Source organism: Pseudonaja textilis, chromosome 10 (assembly GCF_049901715.1).
Source record: "Pseudonaja textilis isolate UNSWEBS1 chromosome 10, rPseTex1.2, whole genome shotgun sequence".
In the NCBI taxonomy this organism is placed as follows: domain Eukaryota; kingdom Metazoa; phylum Chordata; class Lepidosauria; order Squamata; family Elapidae; genus Pseudonaja; species Pseudonaja textilis.
In genome coordinates this window covers 501,885-522,744 of record NC_141999.1, presented here as the reverse complement: position 1 = coordinate 522,744, position 20,860 = coordinate 501,885, and the positions used below count along the sequence as shown (strand labels likewise).

At 41.5% G+C, this 20,860-nt stretch overlaps 2 protein-coding genes and 1 long non-coding RNA gene across 7 annotated transcripts; 2 read left to right on the top strand and 1 right to left on the bottom strand.

Moving 5' to 3' along the window:
• The first annotated feature begins 6 nt into the window (after positions 1-6).
• On the top strand, positions 7-16,372 carry RHBDL2 (rhomboid like 2). Of its 4 annotated transcripts, XM_087939478.1 has the most exons (8): positions 21-343; positions 3,736-3,884; positions 4,225-4,337; positions 5,030-5,130; positions 10,679-10,736; positions 11,531-11,591; positions 13,350-13,411; positions 14,660-16,372. In XM_087939478.1, the coding sequence occupies exons 1-8, from the start codon at positions 116-118 to the stop codon at positions 14,731-14,733; spliced, it is 846 nt and encodes a 281-aa protein (XP_087795604.1). In that variant the 5' UTR covers positions 21-115; the 3' UTR covers positions 14,734-16,372. The 4 variants fall into 4 exon arrangements, with proteins under 4 accessions (XP_087795603.1, XP_087795604.1, XP_087795602.1 ...); XM_087939477.1 differs by lacking the exon at positions 10,679-10,736 and having other exon boundaries at positions 7-343; XM_087939479.1 differs by lacking the exons at positions 10,679-10,736; positions 14,660-16,372 and adding an exon at positions 13,613-13,969 and having other exon boundaries at positions 23-343.
• On the bottom strand, positions 7,164-19,768 carry LOC148124875 (uncharacterized). Of its 2 annotated transcripts, none has more exons than XR_015744739.1 (4): positions 19,523-19,768; positions 13,913-14,093; positions 12,742-12,788; positions 7,164-12,397 (listed from the first exon to the last, which is right to left on the bottom strand). It is a non-coding gene; the product is annotated as an uncharacterized LOC148124875 (long non-coding RNA). The 2 variants fall into 2 exon arrangements; XR_015744740.1 differs by having other exon boundaries at positions 7,164-12,237.
• An 88-nt stretch (positions 19,769-19,856) lies between these two features.
• Positions 19,857-20,734, top strand: MYCBP (MYC binding protein). The gene is made up of 5 exons (XM_026702786.2): positions 19,857-20,019; positions 20,113-20,185; positions 20,291-20,339; positions 20,425-20,554; positions 20,649-20,734. The coding sequence occupies exons 1-5, from the start codon at positions 19,873-19,875 to the stop codon at positions 20,691-20,693; spliced, it is 444 nt and encodes a 147-aa protein (XP_026558571.2). The 5' UTR covers positions 19,857-19,872; the 3' UTR covers positions 20,694-20,734.
• Positions 20,735-20,860: the final 126 nt, after the last annotated feature.

Below are 20,860 nucleotides of genomic sequence, written 5' to 3'. Positions count from 1 at the left end.
GACGCCAGGTGGCACCACGGAGACCCTGAAGGTCCCCAACCCTCTCTTGCAAGCAGCCGAGAGCCGGTCCCAGGCAAGGAAGAGGCTCCTCCGTGGCCGGCTGTGGAGGGGCGTCATGGAGCTGGAGCGATTCAACCTGCAAGATGCGCCAGGGAGCTGGCGGGAAGAGGAGCCGGAGGAGGAGGAGGAGGAGGAGAGCAGCAGGTGCCAGTGGATCGAGTGCAGCCGCGTCCATAATACCGTTTCCAAGTGGATGCTTACCGGAGAGGCCAGAGCAACTTACCTGGAAAGAGCCAGCTGCATCCCGCCGCCCGTTTTCATCCTGGTTATCAGCTTAGCAGAGGTAAAAAGCTTTTTTATTTGTACATTCTATTTCTACACGCCTTTCATGATTTTTACCGTGGATGAAATATTCCAGAACCACTTGCTTAATCTATAAAAGGGGCCTCCAAACTTGTCAACTTTAAAACTTACAGATTTCAAGTCCCAGAATTCTCCAGCCAGCAACTCTGGGGACTTCTGGGAGTTGAAGTCCACAAGTCTTAAACTTGCCAAGTTTAAGATTATAGATTAAGCAAGTGGTTCTGGAACATTTCATCCAAGTTTGGAGGCCCCTGATAGAAGCAGTTTTCATGAATAGGTGACTCTAATTCCTTTTTTACTAGTGTAATTTTTTAAAAAAATCATGATAGAGTTTTTACTTCTGATTTTAAGTGAGCCTGAATGTTTCATCAATTCCTAAAAGGAATTTATCCAGGGAAAGTACCTTTCCACAAGTATCTCCCCCTGGGCCTTCTCTCTGTTTTGGTTTAGCTGCTTTGCAGAAGGTGCTCACTGTTTATCCCCAAATATTCATCCAAGAGAAACAAGTAAAAAGTCAGAGAAAACCCTGTGAATGAATGTAGTCATGTGGGGTATTCAGAATAGGAATATTTTAAATATATTATTAATGTTGGACTGTTTTTTTATTTTATTTTTTAAAATATATTTATTTATTCAAAGTTTCAAAAAATTTAAAAAAGAGAAACAAATTCTCACATTTTACAGCGATGTCATAGCAGTGTACATATCCTTTAGCAACAAATTGGGTTCGTTTACCATAAGTATATCTATAGCTAATTTACTAGTTCCTTACTTGTTATACTGCTGTTAAAATGCTTATCTAGCTACACTACTTATCTAGCTTATCTAGCTACATTACTTTACATAAATACACATAGGTCATATATCACATTCTCCTGTACAATTTCATTGGTCGTTTTTACAAAACATGTAACTCCACTTTTTTTTTAACCAGTTATACCATATATTCCATATTGTAAAATATTCTTCTTCCCTGTTTTTTAATAATATAGTTAGTCTAATTGTTTCTGCACATTGATGTATCTTATTAATCACCTCTAGATCTGTGGGTGTCATGGTCAGTTTCCAGTTTTGAGCTAGAGATATTCTTGCAGTGGTTATAATGTGCAGTATTTCTTATCCCATGTTGGGACTAACCTACCTAACAGAAAGATTTCTGGTTTGAATTTAATCTTTTGTTTTGTTAACTCCTCTAACCATGCTCGAATTTTGAGCCAATATTTTCATACTTGGGGACACGTCCACCACATGTGAAAATACATTCCCTGGCTGTGGTTGCACTTCCAGCATTTGGCTTACAGGTTGGGGAACATTCTGGCCAGTCTTGCTGGTGCCACTGATAAAACATTTTATAAATGTTCTCCTTATAGGAGACCAATAGCATTAATTTGTAGTTTGTTTGCCATAGTCATTCCCACTGATCCAAATAAATGGTATGACCAAAATTTTTGGCCCACGTTATCATATTCTCTTTAACCGTCTCCTCCTCCATTTTGAATTCCAATAGGTAGTTATATACTTTAGTAATCATCTTTTTTTCACCTCCCTGTAGTATTTTGTCTAATTCCTGAAAGATGGTATAAAATCTTAATTGTTCCTTATTTTTTGTGTGTCTTGTTTGAATTTGAACATAAGGCCACCAACCTATCTCAATTCCTTGTAGTTTTAATTGGCTGTGTGTTTTTAGTTCTCCTTCATCCGTTATAAGTTATTTATATTTTACTGTTTTATTCAAATCCATGGCATTGAGGTATATTAGTGCCTCCGTTGGTGATAGCCAGAGAGGTATTTTCACATAGTGGTTCCTTTTGATTTTTTCCCATACGTGTAACAAAGCATTTCTTACCAGTGAATAATTATGACATCTGTTTTTCCCATCCCAAAGGAATGCGTGCCAGCCAAGCTGTAGATCAAAGCCTTCTATCATCAGTATTCTTTTGTCTACCAGATTGACCCAATCCTTAATCCAAGTACTAACCACAGCCTGTTAATATAACTTACTTCTACTATCCTGCATTAATTTATATTTTATTCTGGCTTTTTTCTTTTGCCAGATAAATTTGGCAATTCTTTTATTAAGGTCTTCAGAGAATTTCTTTCCTAGCTTGACTGGCACAGTTTGGAATAGGTACAATAGTTTGGGTAACACATTAGTTTTAATAGACGCTATCCTTCCCATCAATGAAAGTTGTATATTTTTACCCATCTGTCTAAATCTTTCTGTATCTGGGCCATCAATTTATCATAATTATCTGTCTTGATTGTGGAGCATTTTACTGTAAGCCAGATCCCCAAATATTTTACTCTCTTCGTTATCTGGATCACTAATTATTATTATTATTATTTATTTGTCAAGTGATTATAAGATAACAGGTATAAGTATAAACATAGTTATGAATATATGAAATGGATACATATAAGAAAAATAAAAAGAAACAATAGGACAGGAATGGTAAGCACGTTGGTGCGCTTATGCATGCCCCCTACAGATCTTAGGAAAGGGGTGAGGTCAATAGTAGACAGTCTAAGGTTAAAGTTTTTGGGGTTTGGGGAAGAAACCACAGAGTCAGGTAGAGTATTCCAGACATTGACCACTCTATTGCTGAAGTCGTATTTCCTGCAATCAAGTTTCGTGCGGTTTACCTTGAGTTTGTATCTATTGTTTGCTCTTGTGTTGTTATGGTTGAAGCTGAAGTATTCATTGACAGGTAGGACGTTGCAATGTATAATTTTATATACTATACTTAGATAGGACTGAAGGCGGCATAGTTCTAGGTTTTCTAGGTCTAGAATTTCAAGTCTGGTGGCATAAGGTATTCTGCAACAAGTAGAGGAGTGGAGAACTCCTCTTGTGAAATATTTCTGGAATTTCTCAACTGAGTTAATATCATATACATAATGCGGGTTCCAGACTGATGAGCTGTATTCAAGTATTGGTCTAGCAAATGTTTTGTATGCTGTAGTTAGTAGTGTGATATTACCAGAGAAAAAGCTATGTAAGATTAGTTTAACAACTCGTAATGCCTTTTTGGCTATGTAGTTACAGTGGACTGTAGCACTTAGATCATTAGAGATGAGTACTCCAAGATTCTTGACAGAGTTTGGATTATCAACAAGGTCTTGACTATTCAGCCTGTATTTTATTTTCTGATTGTTTTTGCCAATATGTAAGACAGAGCATTTATTTGTTGAGATTTGAAGTTGCCATTTGTTTGACCATTCTGATACATAGTTGAGGTCTTTTTGAAGGGTAGCAGTATTGTCTGTGGTATTGAACAGCTTTACATCGTTGTGCCAGCTGCTTGGGTCTTTACCTCCACTGTTATCTCAGTCAGGTATGGACTGAAGGGCCTTTCTCTTGTTTATTTCTAGCTGTCAGTGTTCATTTATTATGCCGTTTGGAAGCCCCAGACTCAATGGATCACACTAGAAGTGGGAATCTGGGAAAGTCCACTTATTTACAGGCCTGAGAAACGAAAAGAAGCCTGGAGATTTTTGTCTTACATGTTTCTGCATGCTGGGTAAGCAGTCTGTTATGCTCATTTTGACAGGTGTTAAAGGAGGCCCTGGGCTTGGCTTGGCTATCCAACTTGGCTTTCCATTGGGACTGAAGCTGCTTTATGGCCTTGGGCTAAGAGCACACCCAGAACCCGGAGAAGCGTTGCACTCTAATTGTACTTAATTACTTCATTGCCACTTCAGTTGCTTGTTGTACTTTACTTTTATAATTATGCTAAACACTGAATATTTATATATTCATTAAATCGGTACCCCATTTTATCATTAAAATAATCTTGGCATGCTGTGGTTTTTTTCTGGAGAATATAAATACTAATTTCAAATTCATTTTTCCTTCTGCAGTGTTGAACATATTATAGGGAACCTTGTTCTCCAGCTCTGCCTGGGGATTCCCCTGGAATTAGTTCATAAAGGACACAGAGTGGGAGCTGTATATCTTGCAGGAGTGATTGGAGGTCAGTCATGCCAGAAAAGGGTTTGGTACAGGGGTGGGATTCAATTTTTTTAAACTACCGGTTCTGTGGGCATGGCAGGGAAGGACACTTCAAAATCCCCCTTCCCTCCCCACCCCACTAACCTGCTTTCCAGCTCCGTTCTCCTGTGCAGGGCAACCAAAGAAGATCCAGCCAATCAGCTGGGACTCAATGGGAGGCGGAGAAGAGATGGGGTTGGCGGGGCCAGTCAGAGGTGGTATTTGCTGGTTCTCCAAACTACTCAAAATTTCCACTACCGGTTCTCCAGAACTGGTGAAAACTGGCTGAATACCACCTCTGGTTTGGTAGCAATTGATCCACTTTCAGTATACAAAACAGTATAAGAGGCATAGCCTGTCAAAATAAAAAAAAATCTTACATTTTAATTTGCATGTCAATAACCAAACTTAATAGCTGCTTAGTTATAGGGGAAGGAGTAGCAGAACCTGAGGGTGGAGTCAAACGAGGGAAATGCCCAAAATCTCTAGGTAGGCACAAGCGGACTAAGTCCAACCTTCCCCTTCATGAATTCCAATGATAGTTATGTGCATAAGCATCAATTGCTATACACCAGTTTAATTAGACCTTTGGGTGTGGACCTGATCCTTTGTGCCTGGCATTAGTCATTCTAAACTGCCAACACTATCTTGGTTAATTGGTCTGATTCTCTTTAGGTTCTTTGGCAAGTTCCATCTGTGATCCACTGCTGGGTCTCGTGGGAGCATCAGGAGGTGTCTATGCTCTGATTGGAGGATACTTCATGAATATTCTATTGGTAAGGGGGTTGCTTGAACATGGGGTGGGGATAAGATTTCCCATTGCACTGATGCAACCAGATGTTGGAAATTAGGGTTATTAAGCCAGGGCTACCGGTGGAGATAGAACTCTGAAAGAAGTTCTATCTCCCTCTCACTGCTTTGAGTCACCGGCCAAAGTATTCATAATCTAAACCTGGGTTTATAGTCACAGAATATCATCCTCTCCGCCGGCTGAAACATACATCTGTTTGTGGGTCTTTGGGGGGAAAACGGTCTCAAGATGGAAATTAGCTTACAAGAAACACAGGCAGTAATGATTATTCTATGAAGTGGCTTCCTTTGTTCTGAGGTTGGTTGTTTGCTTGTAACTAGGTAATAATATGAGTGTGCACGGGTGTGTGGTTTACTTCCTCTTATATACAATAGCTTGCCCTGCCAGTATTGCTGAGGGTATAGTTTTCTCCTGGGTAGTTCCTTGATTCAAGTATTGTTTTCTGCTTTATTCTTTGTCTTGTGTTGACCTTGGCCTACCTGGTTGTGGGCTGCTGGAGAAGATGCATTCTGGTCTTTTTATTTCCTCAGTTATTTTTATTGTTACTTTTGAATGGTGAGTAAACATAATATGTATTAACAGGGAACAAACTCCACACTTGCTTGCACTGATGACATTACTTAGTTGGGTAATGAAACGCCAGCAAGCAAGCAATCAAGTTCAAAGAGCACCAAGGATCCCACAGTTCAACCCTTAAGGTCTACTCATAATGTGAAATACATAGAATTATTCACAAATACTGTTGATTTAATAACCACAGCATTATAATCAGTTTGGAATAATAATAATAATAATAATAATAATAATAATAATAATAATAATAGTAATAGTAGTAGTAGTAGTAGTAGTAGTAGTAGTATACCCTCTATGCATACCCCCCTTGTCATGCAGGAGGGGCTTGCAATGGTCTCAGAGGATGAGAGCTATGTTGCCAGAGTGTGTTATACTAGATTCTAGAAGGTCAACCCAGGCCACAAAAGTCTTCGCAGAAGGGCCAGGCTAAGCCAGTCACTAACTCTTTTATTATGGTAAGAAAACAGAAAAAGAATCCTACACTAATCAGTCATCACCCCAGGTCAACAAGGACCACATCAGATGTGTTGTGGCTCCGGGCTTGGATTCAGCTCCTGTGACTGATATGAGTTCAAGTGAGGAGGTCATGGCAGAAAAATATGAGCCGGCCTGGCTTAGTGATTGGACTGATAACCAGGATGAGGAGATGGACGTGACAAAGGACAACAGACCTGATGTATTAGAATTGTCAGGACCTTTGACCTCCTCTGGTTCCTTATCTGATCAACAGCCGGGAATGGCTGACAGGGAAGTTTTGAGAGAGTCTTCTAGTGGAGATGAGAACTTGGAAAATTTGTGGTTAAATGTAAAAAATAGAAGACGGTTGAGAAGGCAAAATCAGCTGGAGCGAATGAGGAGAGCAAGTCAGTAAATTAGCATGTTGCCTCAATGAGTATAAAAGGACACAGCTGGGCTGGTACATTTTGCCAGGAACAAAATGACTATTTGAGTGAGGACGTTACAGCAAGGAGCTCTGAGACTGATTTATTGCCAGGACTGGTTTGCCGGACAGAGTAAAGATTTATGCTGTGGATTGAGGTTTCTGCCAGCCGTTATCTTGTAAGACTTCTTTCCGTTTGATTTAATTGTGAAACGGCTGCTTTCTGTTTTGTTCGTTTGAATTTCAAAGGGGAGTCATAACAAGATGTTAGAGACATTTGTCATAAATTGGTTAAGGGACTCCAAAGATGGCTGAGCAGCCAGGGTCTAGGCCTGTAGGCAGTGGTGGGATTCAAATAATGCAATAACTGGTTCTCTGCCCTAATGACCAGCTGGATGGGCGGGGCTGGGTGATCATATGACTGGGTGGGTGTGGCCAACTCAACGTCACTCACCTCAAGGGGTGCCTTGCCTCACCCGGCCACGCCTCCCCCCTCCCCTCTGTTGGAAATAACTCAAAGCCAACAACAACAAAAAAGACTTGGATAGTTGAAAACAAAGAGGATTTATTAAAAAGAAATAACAAGACGGTTTGCAAAGCATCTGTGGTCTTTAGAACCTCACCAAGCAGGTTCAAAATCAAAAGCCACACCTTTAGAACCTCAAAACATACTTCTATATCCAGTTTCATCTCATCACCCAAGTGCCCTCCTTCTTTGAGACTCCTTCGCTCCCCAGTTCGAGCTCATTGGATTTGTCCTCAGGTGTTGCAGCTAATCCCAGGATGTCTCTAGGGAGAATTACCTCCTTCCGTGATGTTCTCATCCGTACCCCTCCCGTGCCCCTCATTTTGGCTGCCCACGTGGCATCTTTCCCTAGTGTGAAGGAAGGAAGCATCCCCTCATCAGGGCCTCTTTCTAAGCTCATCATTTACTACCACTTTCCCAAAGAGATTAGAACATCATAATATTATAAAAGGCATGTACATAAGATAAAAATATCAAAAGGCTTAACAATGGAGCATGTGAAAAGTATAAAAGTAAAGCATGTGTATACAAGGAAATATATTTCATTTGATAACAGATTAACAGAATTGGAAGGGACACCACAAGGTCATCCAGTCCAACTATTTGTAAAACCTTTAAGCATCTTATATACTATTTTATTTTTGAATTTACTTATTTTTAACGCCTCCCCTCCCTGCCAGGCCCGGTCACACCTGGTCTTGCCTCTCCTTGACTTACAGCCACAATTGAGCCCAAAAGTGAGGAATTATTTTGCACCATTTCATGACTTTCGTTGCCACATTTGTCAAGTGAATCACGGCATTTGTTAAGTTAGTAACCCAGCTGTTAAGTGGATCTGGCTTCCCCATTGACTTTGCTGGTCAGAGGTTGCAAAAGGGAATCACGTGACCTGGGAGACTAGCCATCATAAATGTGAGACAGTCGTCAGCCATCTGAGTTTTGATCACGTGACTGTGGGAATGCAATGGTCGTAAATGTGAACATTGGTCATAAGTCACTTTTTTCAGTGCCACTGTCACTAAATGAACTGTTGTAAGTCAAGGATTACCTGTACAAAAATACAAAAAGCTTCTTTGCTTGCAAAAAGCTGTCCTAAATACCAATCATTAGATTAAAAATGGGGGAATACATACAATGAGTCACAGCCATCATGGAAACCTAAACCATTCTGTCTGAATATTTTCCTTTTCATCAGCAATACCTGCAACCTGGAGTTGAGGTTGCTGGAAGGCTATTTCTTTCAACAGCCAGTTCCCCAAACTGCTCAGAAAATTAACAACCGGTTCTCCTGAACCAGTGAGAACCAGCTGAATCCCACCACTGCCTGTAGGGTTACTGGAAGAACATCAGCCACAGACAAGGCAAAAATGAATTGTGTTTCAAATCACACCATTATGGCCTGCAATTATAAATCAGAGCCAACAAAGTGGGATTAAAAATGAATGTTTGAACATTGGAGAATAATTTATCCAGACTCAAATATCACTGAACAACAATTAGCAGATCAGAGATTCATTACGAGAAAGAAATATTCATGGAAACAAAACTGGAAGAGAGTTGGAAAAATTATGGAAATAAAAGACCCAAAGCCAATAGTAGAATGAAACTTAGATAACACAATTTGGCAATATAAAGGAAACAACTGATTGAACTATAGACATCATTGCTTATAAGAACTAATAACAGCAGAACCAGAAAAGGTAAGCACTGAAACAGTCTATGAACCAAACTTCTGACCAGAAGTATGAAAAGAGAAGATTGTGGCCAAGACTGCTGGCATTGAAAGCAGTGCCCAAAACAGACCTATAATAAAGGATGTGAACAAGGCGTTTCAAAGGATTAAAATAACATCTATAGAACAGACCAGTCAGCTTGTCTACAGAACAGCAGTGGTGGTTACAGAATAACTGGGTACTGAAATTAGAAAACTAAAAGCAAAATCATATTCAGTCCCACAGTGGAAGATCACCCTGGAAGCCAAAGAAAGAAAGAAAGAAATTAAGATCAGATGGAAGTAATTAAAAAAAAACATGAAAGTTGTTTTTTAAAAATTAAAGAAGTTTTTTAAGAATTAAAGAATGTAAAAGATTAGGACAAGCTTAATAAAAAGTATTGACATAGCACTGAAACATTGAAAAACCTTAGGAAATCATAAAGGAACAAATAACAGCAGTAACTAGGAAAATTGAAGGCTTCAAGGCACAAATCATCCAATTTAAGCAAAATCAGCTATTTCAATCAGACCAGAGGAGATTCTGCCAAAGTATAAATGGCAAAAGAAATTCTGAAGAAAATAAAATAAAAAAGAAACAATCCAGTTTTGGAAAGATCTATGGAAAAGTCCCCCCCAAACCACCCCATATACAGTGGGTAATCTTTGACTTAGGACCATAATGGAGCTCTGCCCATCCAGCTAGCCGGGACTTAGCCAACTGTGAGCCCCAGCAGCACCCAGCCTACCTTAATGCTTTTTGCAAGATATGCCCGGCCAATGCCATGCCAGGAGAGGTTCAGCACATTGAGGCTGCCTCATAGCAACCAGGTTTCATCATTGTCTAGCTCTGGCTAGGGAATTCTGGGAGTTGAAGTCCACAGGTCTTGAAATTGCCAAATTTGGAGCAGGGGTGGGATTCAAATTTTTTAACAACCGGTTCTATGGGCATGGCTTAGATGGTGGGCGTGGCTTGGTGGTCATGCCATTGGCTGGATGTGGCCAACTCAATATCACTCACATCAAGGCACACATCTCCTCCACCTGGCCTCCACCTGGCCTGTCATGACTGTGGGGATGCTGCAACAGTAGTAAGTGTGAAAACGGTCATGTCACTTTTTTCAGTGCCATTGTAACTTTGAATGGTCACTCCACACAAGCAAAGTACCAGCAAAGGAGGGGGGAAAAAACCTCCAGAGAAGTTCCAGAGACAGGAAGTCTAGTCCTGCCAAGCAACAATGTTTCCTTCCTGCCTTCCTTACAGGATTAGGCCAGTAATTTCTTCTAACAACCGGTTCTCCAAACTGCTTAGAATGTTAACCGGTTCTAGCAAATAGGTGCGAACTAGTAGAATCCCACCCCTGGTTCGGAGGCCCCTGCTCTTGCGGGCTGCATTTGTTAAGGTGGCTCCACAAGCTCCACAAACAAAAGGGCTTGTGAGAATAGCAGAAGTTTGCATGGTGAAAAATTGAAAATGTTTTCAATGAAATAAACAGTGAAACATAATGAAAAATAGTTGTCAAAAATGAGCAGGTTAAAATATTGTGGGATTATTGAATACAGACTGATAAAATCTTGGGTCAGAACACACTAGATTTAACTGTGGTTGAAAAGAAGAAAGCATGGATAATTGAGGTGGAAATACCAGGAGATAATAAAAGAAATGGAGAATAAAATCCTAAAAGAATAGATCAAGACCTGAAAATCAAAATTGAAAGATTATGGCATGAGGTGTGATAGTCTCAGTAGTTATTAGCACACCAAAAACATCTTTGATAAAAAAATCTGCATTGACCAAAATTTCTGTCTATCAATTGCAAAAGGCCAAACCGCTTGGATCTGGACAGACTCTGTTGATACATCCCGTATGCTTGGGAAGAGGTGAGTGCAAATGAAAGCCAATACCAGCAACGGAGCAAGCAGCTGTGAACAGAGACTCTAATAGAGTGATTTGGTCTAATGGTTAAGGCAGCAGGCTAGAGACTTCTTGGTCTGGCTCATCGGATGAGAACTGCCCAGTGTGTTTGAAACTCTGGTGCAGCTATCTGCTTGCTCAGCACAGACAAGCCTCACAACCACATCAAAGCAGTGCTTCCTTGGGGATAAAAATAGAGCAGTTTGGTTTAGTGGTGAAGGCACCAGGCTCGAAACAGGACACTCATAATTTTTAGTCCTGCCTTAAGGCATGAAAGCCAGCTAGGAGACTTTGGACTAGTCGTTCTCTCTCAGCCAACTCACCTCACAGGGTCATTGTTGTGGAGAAAATAGGGGGAGGAAAGGGTATTAGGTATGTTCACCACCTTGAGTTCTTTATAAAAATAATAAAAGGTGAAGTTAAAAATTTACAAAAGAAAACAATAATTTACGCTCACAGTATGAAAATGTTAATATCATATTGGCTGTTCAGTAATGGAATTGTTCTGGGAAGCGCTGGAGTCTCCTTTGAGGTTTTTAAACAGAGAATGGAAGTCCATCTATCAGGAATGCTGTTCTTGCATTAGGCAGAGAGTCAGACCACTAGGGCATCTTTTAAGACTCTTTCAGATCTTTAAATTCTATAATTCTGTGATCTTGATTTAATTTTGGGGGGGTGATATAATTTTACTTTCTGGTTAAGTAGCTTATAGCTTGAAATGGAATTGTTTTAGAGTTTGTCCATATCTTTTTTTTTTCAGAACTTCAGAGAAATGATTCCTCTCTTTGGGATTGCAAGATTGCTATTCATTGGCTTAATAGGTAACCTTCTTTAACGTGCTCTTATCCGAGCTAAAATTTGAGATGTTGCCATCCTGCTTTTTCTCTCTGTCATCAGTGAAGCTCATGTACACTTCTATTCTTTTTTCACGTATCAGTCATGGAGAAAAATGTTTGTATTTTGATGTCCTCTTTCAGTTTGGATGAGGGTGGTTTATTGGGATATTTAAAATAAACCATATTCTGTGTAATACCAGAAAAGCAAACTACAGTTTTTGTTTTGTCTTATCGGAGGTCTGCAATGGAGATGTTAATGTTATTTTTAATAATAACTTTGAACTGAAGGGATTGGTCTGCTTCAATCATGGGGAGTTTGGAAAGGAAATTTGGACTAGTGACTGTGACAACAACACATTAAATGACTTCTCGCTTTCATTTTTGCTTTGCAAAAGAAAATGAAAAATGACAGTGTGAGGAACTGTTTGTTATTAAAATTTGTAAATTTAAAAAGTACTTGATGGTTGCATGCAGTTATAAACTGGGAGGTGAAAAAGAAAAAAAAAGGAAATTTGCCTGGTTTCTTCATCCAGAGATTCTCCAATAAAAGATCATTATGGAATGGTGCCTGATATCCCTTAGCTGGGAGTTCCTAGGCTTCCTTCCCAGAGCTTCTCCATTTGGCCCAGTGCTAGAAAAAATAGGAAATAAGAGCACTTTGGGTCTTTCCACATAAAATTCAGAAATATAGAAGTTCACCATCCTTGCACTAATTCTGAAACATGAGGCTGGGCAGGCTTGCATGTGCAAAAAGAGAAAAGAAATTCCTTTATGAGGCATGAGAAGCCAATCTATGGATAGAAAAAAAAGTTTGTTGGAGAAAGAAAAATGTGCAATAAACAAGTGGATTCCCAGTAAAATCAATACAGTCACCCACCCAAACCAGTCACTAGTTGCCTCTTTGACCAATCCTTGGGTTTTAGCAGATGTTTATTGCAAAGAGAATAGCTGGAGATACATCACCTAGGGGTCTGTTCTGAGTGCTTTTAAGCGCTTTGGTTTCTGGAAAATGGGCAATACATTTAAACCAGCCTTTGGGGGAGACTGGTTTTGGCTTTGCCCAATCAAGGAGAGTGCTATATCATGGTGCCTTGGCCAAAACAGCAAATTAGGAATTGTTTTGGGTAAAACTCACCTTAATGACCTTGATGAAATTGTAAGTGGCATTTCATGGGAGAGGCTCTATGAAGAAATAAAAGCTCAATTCAGTTCCCTCAGGTCATTAGGTACCACCACACCAAAGGTTTTTTCACCTATGCCTTTTTAAAATCATAGTTATCCATAACATTCTGTTTGCATCTTGTGTGATGTGTCAGTGCTTCCCATTGCTTCTTAATGGAGCGAATTCTCCAGACTGAGTGAGGGAAGAAGGCAGGCTTCATGGTGTGCCTTGTAGAGGGCACAAATAATGGGACTGCTTTCCTCAAGTCCCCGTTCCTGATGCTATCAAAGCTCCTCAGTGCTAATGGAAAAAGCAACCCAGTCTTCACTCCTGTAACGTTGTATCTTGGTATGCTCCACAATGTGCTTGGGGGAAGAGAGATTATGAAATAGAGTGGACAATTTTAACATCTTCAGAGAAAATGGCTCCAGCTTTGTATGGAGAGTCTTAAACGTCATGCCAGGGCCAGCCCTCTGCCTTTTTAAATGATACTCACCTACTTATTTCTTTGGGAACAATCTCTTGATTAACATGCAACACTCTGAAAAGTCAGTTTCTGACTATTTGCATTAAATTCCTAGTTGGAACAGATGTAGGATTTGCTTTATACAGAAGATTTCTCTCTCCTTCAACTGGGATTCAGGTAAGGATGTATTTCCTGTTAAAAACTACCTTCACTCTCTTAGCTTGCTGGTTCATTTTGCTGCCAATTCTGATAAATAATCTGGCATTCTTTTATTACTTACACAAGGTACTTTTTCTTACCACATTACCTGAATGTTGCATTTTCTCCCTCTGTATCTTGTATTACATTGACTTGTTCTCTCCTCTTTTCCCTTTTCAGCACAAATCTCAGGATAATTAATTATTTATTACATTTTTATGCTGCCCACCTCCCCTATAAGGTAACTCTGGGAGGCTTACAGGTTGTAAAACAAATAATTAAAATATAAAAAACATGCAGATTAAAATTTTAAAGACTATATAAAAACCCAAATTAAGAAACGGCCAGCATGGAGAGGAAGTCTTCTTACCTGGTCAACTATTTCCAGCAGCGAACAGGCCCCTCAGGATCCCAAGCCAACTGGTAAAATCAAATTTTAATACCCTTTTAGAACACCAAAAGGGTGGGAATAGTTCTCACCTCCAGTGGCAGAGTGTTCCACAGGGACGGGGAGCCACAGCAGAAAAGGTTTTGAACCTGCCTGCCGGATTCCTTATCAGACAAGATCCATAGCAGGCTTCTTTCGTGGTGCAAGTGGAACAGGCTAGTTCCATTGGGGAGAGATGGCTCCATAGGTACCTTGGATCCACGACATACAGAGCTTTAAAGGTAACAAAGAATACATTGAATTGGGCCTGTAAGCACACCAGTAATCAATGCAGCTTGCGCAGTAATGGTATTAGGATTAGAACTAATCAAGTCCATGCTAGCAATTCAGTACTAGAAATTCCAACTATGACTGATTTCTGGCATTCTCTATGTATGAATAGAATCAGTAGAATACAGTAGACAATCCTATTCAGAGCTGCAGTTTGGAGATGTATTTTTAAGAGCAAAGCAATTATTTAACAGATGCCCTGAATCAAGCGTTCTTTTGGAAACCTTATCTTCTAATTTCCTTCTTGTGGCATCTCTACTCTTTATTTCTGTTTGACTAAGAGAAAGTCTACTACTTGGGAGCTGTTCTTGCAAATCCCTTTGCAGCTGTTCTTGTCCATGCTTTGTAATGCTGGAAGCACCAAAATCCTGCATATTTGCCCAATATTTCTGTTGTGGTTTTCACTAATACTGCAATTGTTGTCCTTTGACTGTTTGCACCAAAGGTTGACACTCCAAGCAGAAATACAGCTATTAAAAATATACGTGTGTGTGTTTTTCCCCCCTAAGGTTTCCTTTGTGGCTCACATTGCAGGCGGCCTTGCTGGAATGTCAGTAGGGTATGTCATATTCAGCAATTTTGATAAAAATTTTGTTAAAGATCCTAGATTTTGGATTTGTATAAGTGCATTTTTAATCTTTGTGATACTTGCTGTATTGTTCAATGTGTTTTTCTCACCAGCAAACCAGTAGAACACAATATTCAATAACACTGTATAATTCTGAAGGATAATTTTAAAAAAAAAATTGTTTTGTTTTCATATTTTCATAGTATCCTATACTTTGTATGACAATATATTATTATATGCTGCTTTTGTATTGCTAAATTGTTCAGACTTTCAGAGTCGTTATGATTTTATGGACAGTCTTTTGCTAGATTTTTTTTGTCAGTAATGGATTTTAGCTCCTGCTTGTATCATCAGTGTCAATACCAGGTTTCTGTCACCTTCCTTTTTGACTTGATTTTTCTAAGCATTGAGGGGCTGCTCCAATGACTCTTGCCTTTGAACTATATATGGCAAATTACTTGCAGTGCTATGCCATAGTTTCATTTGCACAAAAACTTGCTCAAAACTGAGAAGCCGATCATGTGAAGATGGCCTGCCTTGAGAAAGACGAAAGCTTGCTGGTGTCCAGATGCTTTAGAGGAGACCTCCTCAGATCATCAGCTTGCATTTCCTCCAGCATCATTTCATGCCTCATAAATGGTAATAGACTGATTTGAGTGGATAAATATATTCATTTTGAAAGGAGGTTAACACATATTTCATCAAGGGATGTTTCAGGCAGGGATACGGATCTGAAACAGCACGGACTGCACTTGTGGGGGAAAGATGGGGGTAGTGTATCCATCCTTGCTCTCCGGTGCCTTTGATCCTTACTATCCATGATCAACTTCTGAACTTATGTGAGTTGGGTGCAGAGTGTTCTGCCGAGTCTCTTCCCTTCTCTGGAATTGGTTGCAACCAGTGTTGATGGGAGGATTGAATGTGGAGGGTAGATTTCCACCACTTCCATGTTTTATACCAATTGTTCCCTTTCCTGGGTGAAGAGGTACTATACATGGCCGCTCATGCTTTGACCACCTCTCAAATGGATAAATGCAATGCACTTTACATGGAGCTGCCCTTGAAGAACCTCCACAGGTTTCACTTGATCCAGAATACAAAAGCAGAAGCAATTATGGGTATGTTTCATTATGTCCATATTACACCTTTGCTTTGCAGTCTGCACTGGCTCCCAATTTGCTTCCAGTTGCATCTACAGGTGCTGGTTATTACCTCTAAAGTCTTACATAACACACAGCCAGATACTTGAAGACGTCTTATCCCTGTGTTTTTTTTATCCCTGGTCAGGCAGAAGGGGCTCAATTTTGGCCCTGTCAGTCATGGATTGTTATATGCAATCTCCCAGAAAGCAAACTGTTCTACCTGTGTCTGCCTCCTGAAACCTCATTGGTCCAGAGTTTGGCTGGTCCTTACTGTTACCTCCCAGAAGGTTCACAACCCGTTTTCCTAGGCGTGGGGACAAAGGTTGGTGAACAGTATTTTCTGAAACCACTTTGTTAGTTGGTGTTAGTTGGTATACACACACACACACACACACACACACACACACACACAAAATTTATGCTGCATTTCTAAATCTTTGTTAGTTGCCCAGAATCAAGATGGGTGGTCATATAAATCTATTTAAATAAATAAAATTAAATATTTAAATAAACAATTGTATGCAGTGGTGTTTGCAGAGACTGAATAGAAAACACTACCATTTTTATTCCATTCTTGCTCCTTTGGTATGAAGAGATAAGCTTGCCCAAGCTCCCTCTCTGTGGCAACAGAAAGTGAGATTCTACTTTGGCTTGTAATTGTACATTTCCTTGGGTTTTTTAAAGACAATTTATATTGCCCATGTAATCTAAGTGACTTATTGATTGACAGCCAAAGAAAAACATTGACACAATTTATATAGATAAAAAACTCCAGAACCGACTAACATATGTCCTGGGACAAAAAAACAAATCATTCCACTTCTAGCCCCTGAGATTTTTAATTTTATATTCCATTTTTATTACATTTATAACTCAAGGCAGCAAGCATATCTAATATTCCTTCATCCTCCCATTTCCCCCCACAACAACCCTGTGAGGTGGTTTGGGCTGAGAGAGTGGGACTGATCCTAAAGTCATCCAGTCAACTTTTCACAACTAAGGCAGGACTAGAACTCACCATTGCCTGGTTTCAAGCCTTTAGCATAGAGGTGTCAAACTCAATTTCATTGAGGGTCGCATCAGGGTTGTGGTTGACCTTGAGGGGCGGGGTGCGTGTGGCCAGCTCAACATCACTCATATCGAAGGACGCCTGTGCTGGCCTGTGTGTTCTGCCAGTGAATATGGGCTCCCAAACTCTGCGACAGCCTCCTGCAACCCTCTGCCATGTGGTCCTCCCGAGCTATTTTTGCTGGCAAAAGCACCGTAGGCTGGTCCTTTGCTGCTGCCAGGGCAGCCCCATGGGCCAGATCTAGGCATCCTGCAAGCTGCATTCAGCAGCAGCAATCACCTCCACCTGGAATGGGCCAAAAATGTGGCACAGAGGCCAAAAATGGGACATGCAGAGGCCTAAAATGGCCAAAGGGTGGGGACAGTAGGTGGACAGGGCTTCAGCAATATTTGCTCCACAAGACAGACATTTCCAGCCACTTTGGGGAGACAAAAAGATGCATCTTATGGAGCAAAAATTACGGTGTTTCAGCCTCCAGTCCCCTAATCATTTTGGTTGCTCTTCTCTGCTCTTTTTAGAGTCTCAACATTTTTTTTTATAATTTGATGACCAAAACTGGATGCAGTATTCTAGGTGTGGTCTTACTAAGGCATTACAGAGCGGTATTAATACCTCCCTTGATCTTGATTATATCCCTGTTAATGCAATCCTAAATTGGCTTTTTTGGTTGCCACTACACTCTGCTGGCTCATATTTAATTGTTGTCCATGAAAATTCCAAGCTCCTTCTTATAGTTACTGCTATTAAACCTGGTTTCACCCAGTCTATATGTGTACTTTTGGTCTTTCTTGCCCGAGTGTTAAAACTTTACTTTTCTCTACATTGAATTTCATTGTGTTAGATAGGACCCAGTGTTCAAGTCTGTCAAGATCCATCTGGATCTTGAGCCTATCATCTGGGGTGTTGGCTATTCCTGCCAGCTTAGTATCATCTGCAAATTTGGTAAGTTCCCCTTCTATTCCCTCAAATAATTATTTATGAAGATATTGAAGAATACTGAGCCTAAGATGGAACCTTGTAGCACCCCACTGCTTACTTCCTCCATGTAGATGTAGTACCCCGAAGGATGATGGTGCTGCTATCCCACATTTTTTCTAGCTTACTAAGAAGTAGGTTGTGGTCTACTTTGTCAAATGCCTTGCTGAAGTCTAAATATATTATGTCCAAAGTATTTAGCTGATCTACTAATTTAGTCACTATATTGAAAAATGAAATAAGATTAGTTTGGCATGATCAACCTATGATGACTTCTATTTACTTTACTCATTTCTAGATGTTGGCAGATGTTACCTTTTCCAGTACTTTCCAGATATTGATGATTGGCCTGTAGTTTCCTGGGTCTGTTTTTTCTCTGTTTTGAAGATGGGAACCATATCAGCTCTTTTCCATTCTCTGGTAATTCCCCAGTGCTCCAGGATTTTTGAAAGATGTGATACAGTGGTTCTGAGATGGCATCTGCCAGCTCCTTTAGAACTCTGGGATATCATCTATCAGATCCCAGTGATTTATATTCATCAAGATCAGAAAGGTGTTCTTTTATCATTTTTTTTGCTCATTTCAACCTTTATTACTAGTCTGTCTTTTACAGTTACGTTTTTGGTAGGTTGGACTATTGTTTCTTTTTGCATGAAGACTGATGCAAAGAATGAGTCAAGCAGCTGTTTTCTCTCTGCTCCGTTATTTCCTTGCGGTCTTCTCTCTTTAGTGGACTGACTATTTATATGTTATTTATATGTTGGAAGATTTATTTTAATTACCTTTGACTTTTGTTGCAAGTCTTTGTTCATTCTGAGCCTTTGCTTCTCTGCTTTGCAGATTCTGGCTAACTGCTGATATTCTGCCTTACTTATGCATCCTTTCAATTTTTTGTACATATCCTTTTCGTTTTTCAATTTGTCAGATCTTTTTTCAGCCATGCAGGTTTCTTCTTGGATTTCTTGTTTTTCTTTCTCAGTGGTATTGTGCTAGCCTGGGCTTTTATCACTGTACTTTTCAGAGTTTCCCAAGCTTCTTGAGTTGTTTTCCTCTTAGGATTTTCATCCAAGGAATCTTTCCCAAGTTCTGAGTTTGTTAAAATCAGCTCTTTTAAAGTCTAGGATGCTGGTATCATTGTTCTATTGCTTGTGTTTGTGTTATGTTGGATTCTAGTATGACATGGTCACTCTCACCCAAGGTTCCTAAAGTTTCAACCCCCTCTATAACTTCTTCTCTGTAAGGATTAAGTCCAGCATGGCTGTCCCTCTAATTCCCTCTACCTTTTGGACAAAAGTTGTCAGCTAGTTTGGCCAAGAACCTATTTGATTTCTCACTTGGTGAAGAATTAGCCTTCCAATTGATATCAGGGTAATTGAAGTCCCCCATTACTATTGTAGTGTTTCTCCTACATATGTTAGTTGACTGGAAAAAAATACATCTATTTTTTTCTGCTTGGTTGGGTAGCCTGTAGTTATATATGTACTTATAGCCATGTTGTTCTTTTTTCCCTTTCTTTATATTGGCCCATGTACATTCTAGGTGGTTTTCGTATTTGGCTCCGTGCATTTCTGTAGCAATGTAGTGGCCCTTTACATACATTACATACATACATACGTACAATTCTCAAGTTTCAACCTGGCTCATGAAATGAGAAGCACGCAGCCCGTCAACCACCACCGACTCCCATTCACGGAAAGGGGTGCCATGACCCGGGTCCAGCAGGGCCGTCCGGGCAAGGATCCTTCCGACCGGGAAGGGAGCTGAGCCGGAGCGGCCGAGGCTTCGCACCAGAAGGACAGGCGACCGCTCCTCAGAGGGCCTCACTCGGCCAAGAGGGAGTGGGTGGGACTTCCTCCTCCTCCCGCAGAGGAAAGCCCCGCCCTCTTCCTGCACCTCTCGCCCAAAGCACAGAGGGGAAGCCGGCGGCGGAAGAGGAGGGGCCCGTGGGGGCGGTGCCAATTGGTGTCCATGGCGACGCGCGGACGCCGCGGCGCGCTTAAGAGGCGGGCGGCGGCGCACACGTCCTCCCGTTTCCTGCGCGGGTGGCCCGAGAGCAGCGGTAGCGGCAGCAGCAGCAGCAGAGAGGAGCCGGAGGCGCCCATGGCCAGCTACAAGGTGAGGAGGGGGGGAGCCGGCAGGACCGGGCTTCGGGGGTGGGGCGGACCGCGCTTGACTCCCTCCCTCCTTCCCGCCCGCCTTGCGGTGTAGGCCGCCGACTCCAAGCGGGAGCAGTTCCGGCGCTACCTGGAGAAGTCCGGCGTGATGGACACCCTGACCAAAGGTGAGGCGGCTCGGCGCTGGAGGGGCGGGGGAGGTTGCCGGGCGAGGCGTCCCTCGGTTCTGCCCGCCGGGTTGCCAGCGCCGCTTCCGCTTTCTCGCCCTGCAGTGCTGGTGGCGCTGTACGAGGAGCCCGAGAAGCCCAGCTGCGCCCTGGAGTATCCTTGGCCGGGCAGAGGGGCCGGGAGTGGGGGGAGGGGCGGGCCTTGGGAGCCGCCACGGCCCTTGACTGCCGCCTCCCAGCTTCCTGAAGCACCACCTGGGAGCCGCGGCGCCCGAGAACCCCGAGGTGGAAGCCCTCCGCCTGGAGGTGGCCGAGATGAAGGAGAAGTACGAAGCCCTCCTGGAAGAAAACCGGAAGCTGAAAGCCAAGGTAAAGGAGGCTCCCCGGAGGAGGCCTCGGCTTGCTGCTGCTAGGGAGCATGGCCTATGCCTGGGCGAAGCTAACTGCCTGCCCTCCTTTTCAGCTGGCCCAGTACGAACCACCGCAGGAAGAGAAACGGGGAGAATAAGCCTTGTCCAAGCCTCAATAAAAGATATGGGAGGATGCGTGTCTGGGGTCTTGCATCTTTTTCTTGTGGCCAGGTTGTACTTGGAGGGCTGTTCAGGCTAGCCCCATAAAGTGCAGAGCTGAGCAACTTTTTCTGCAACCATTTCAAGTTACAATGAGGCTGAACAA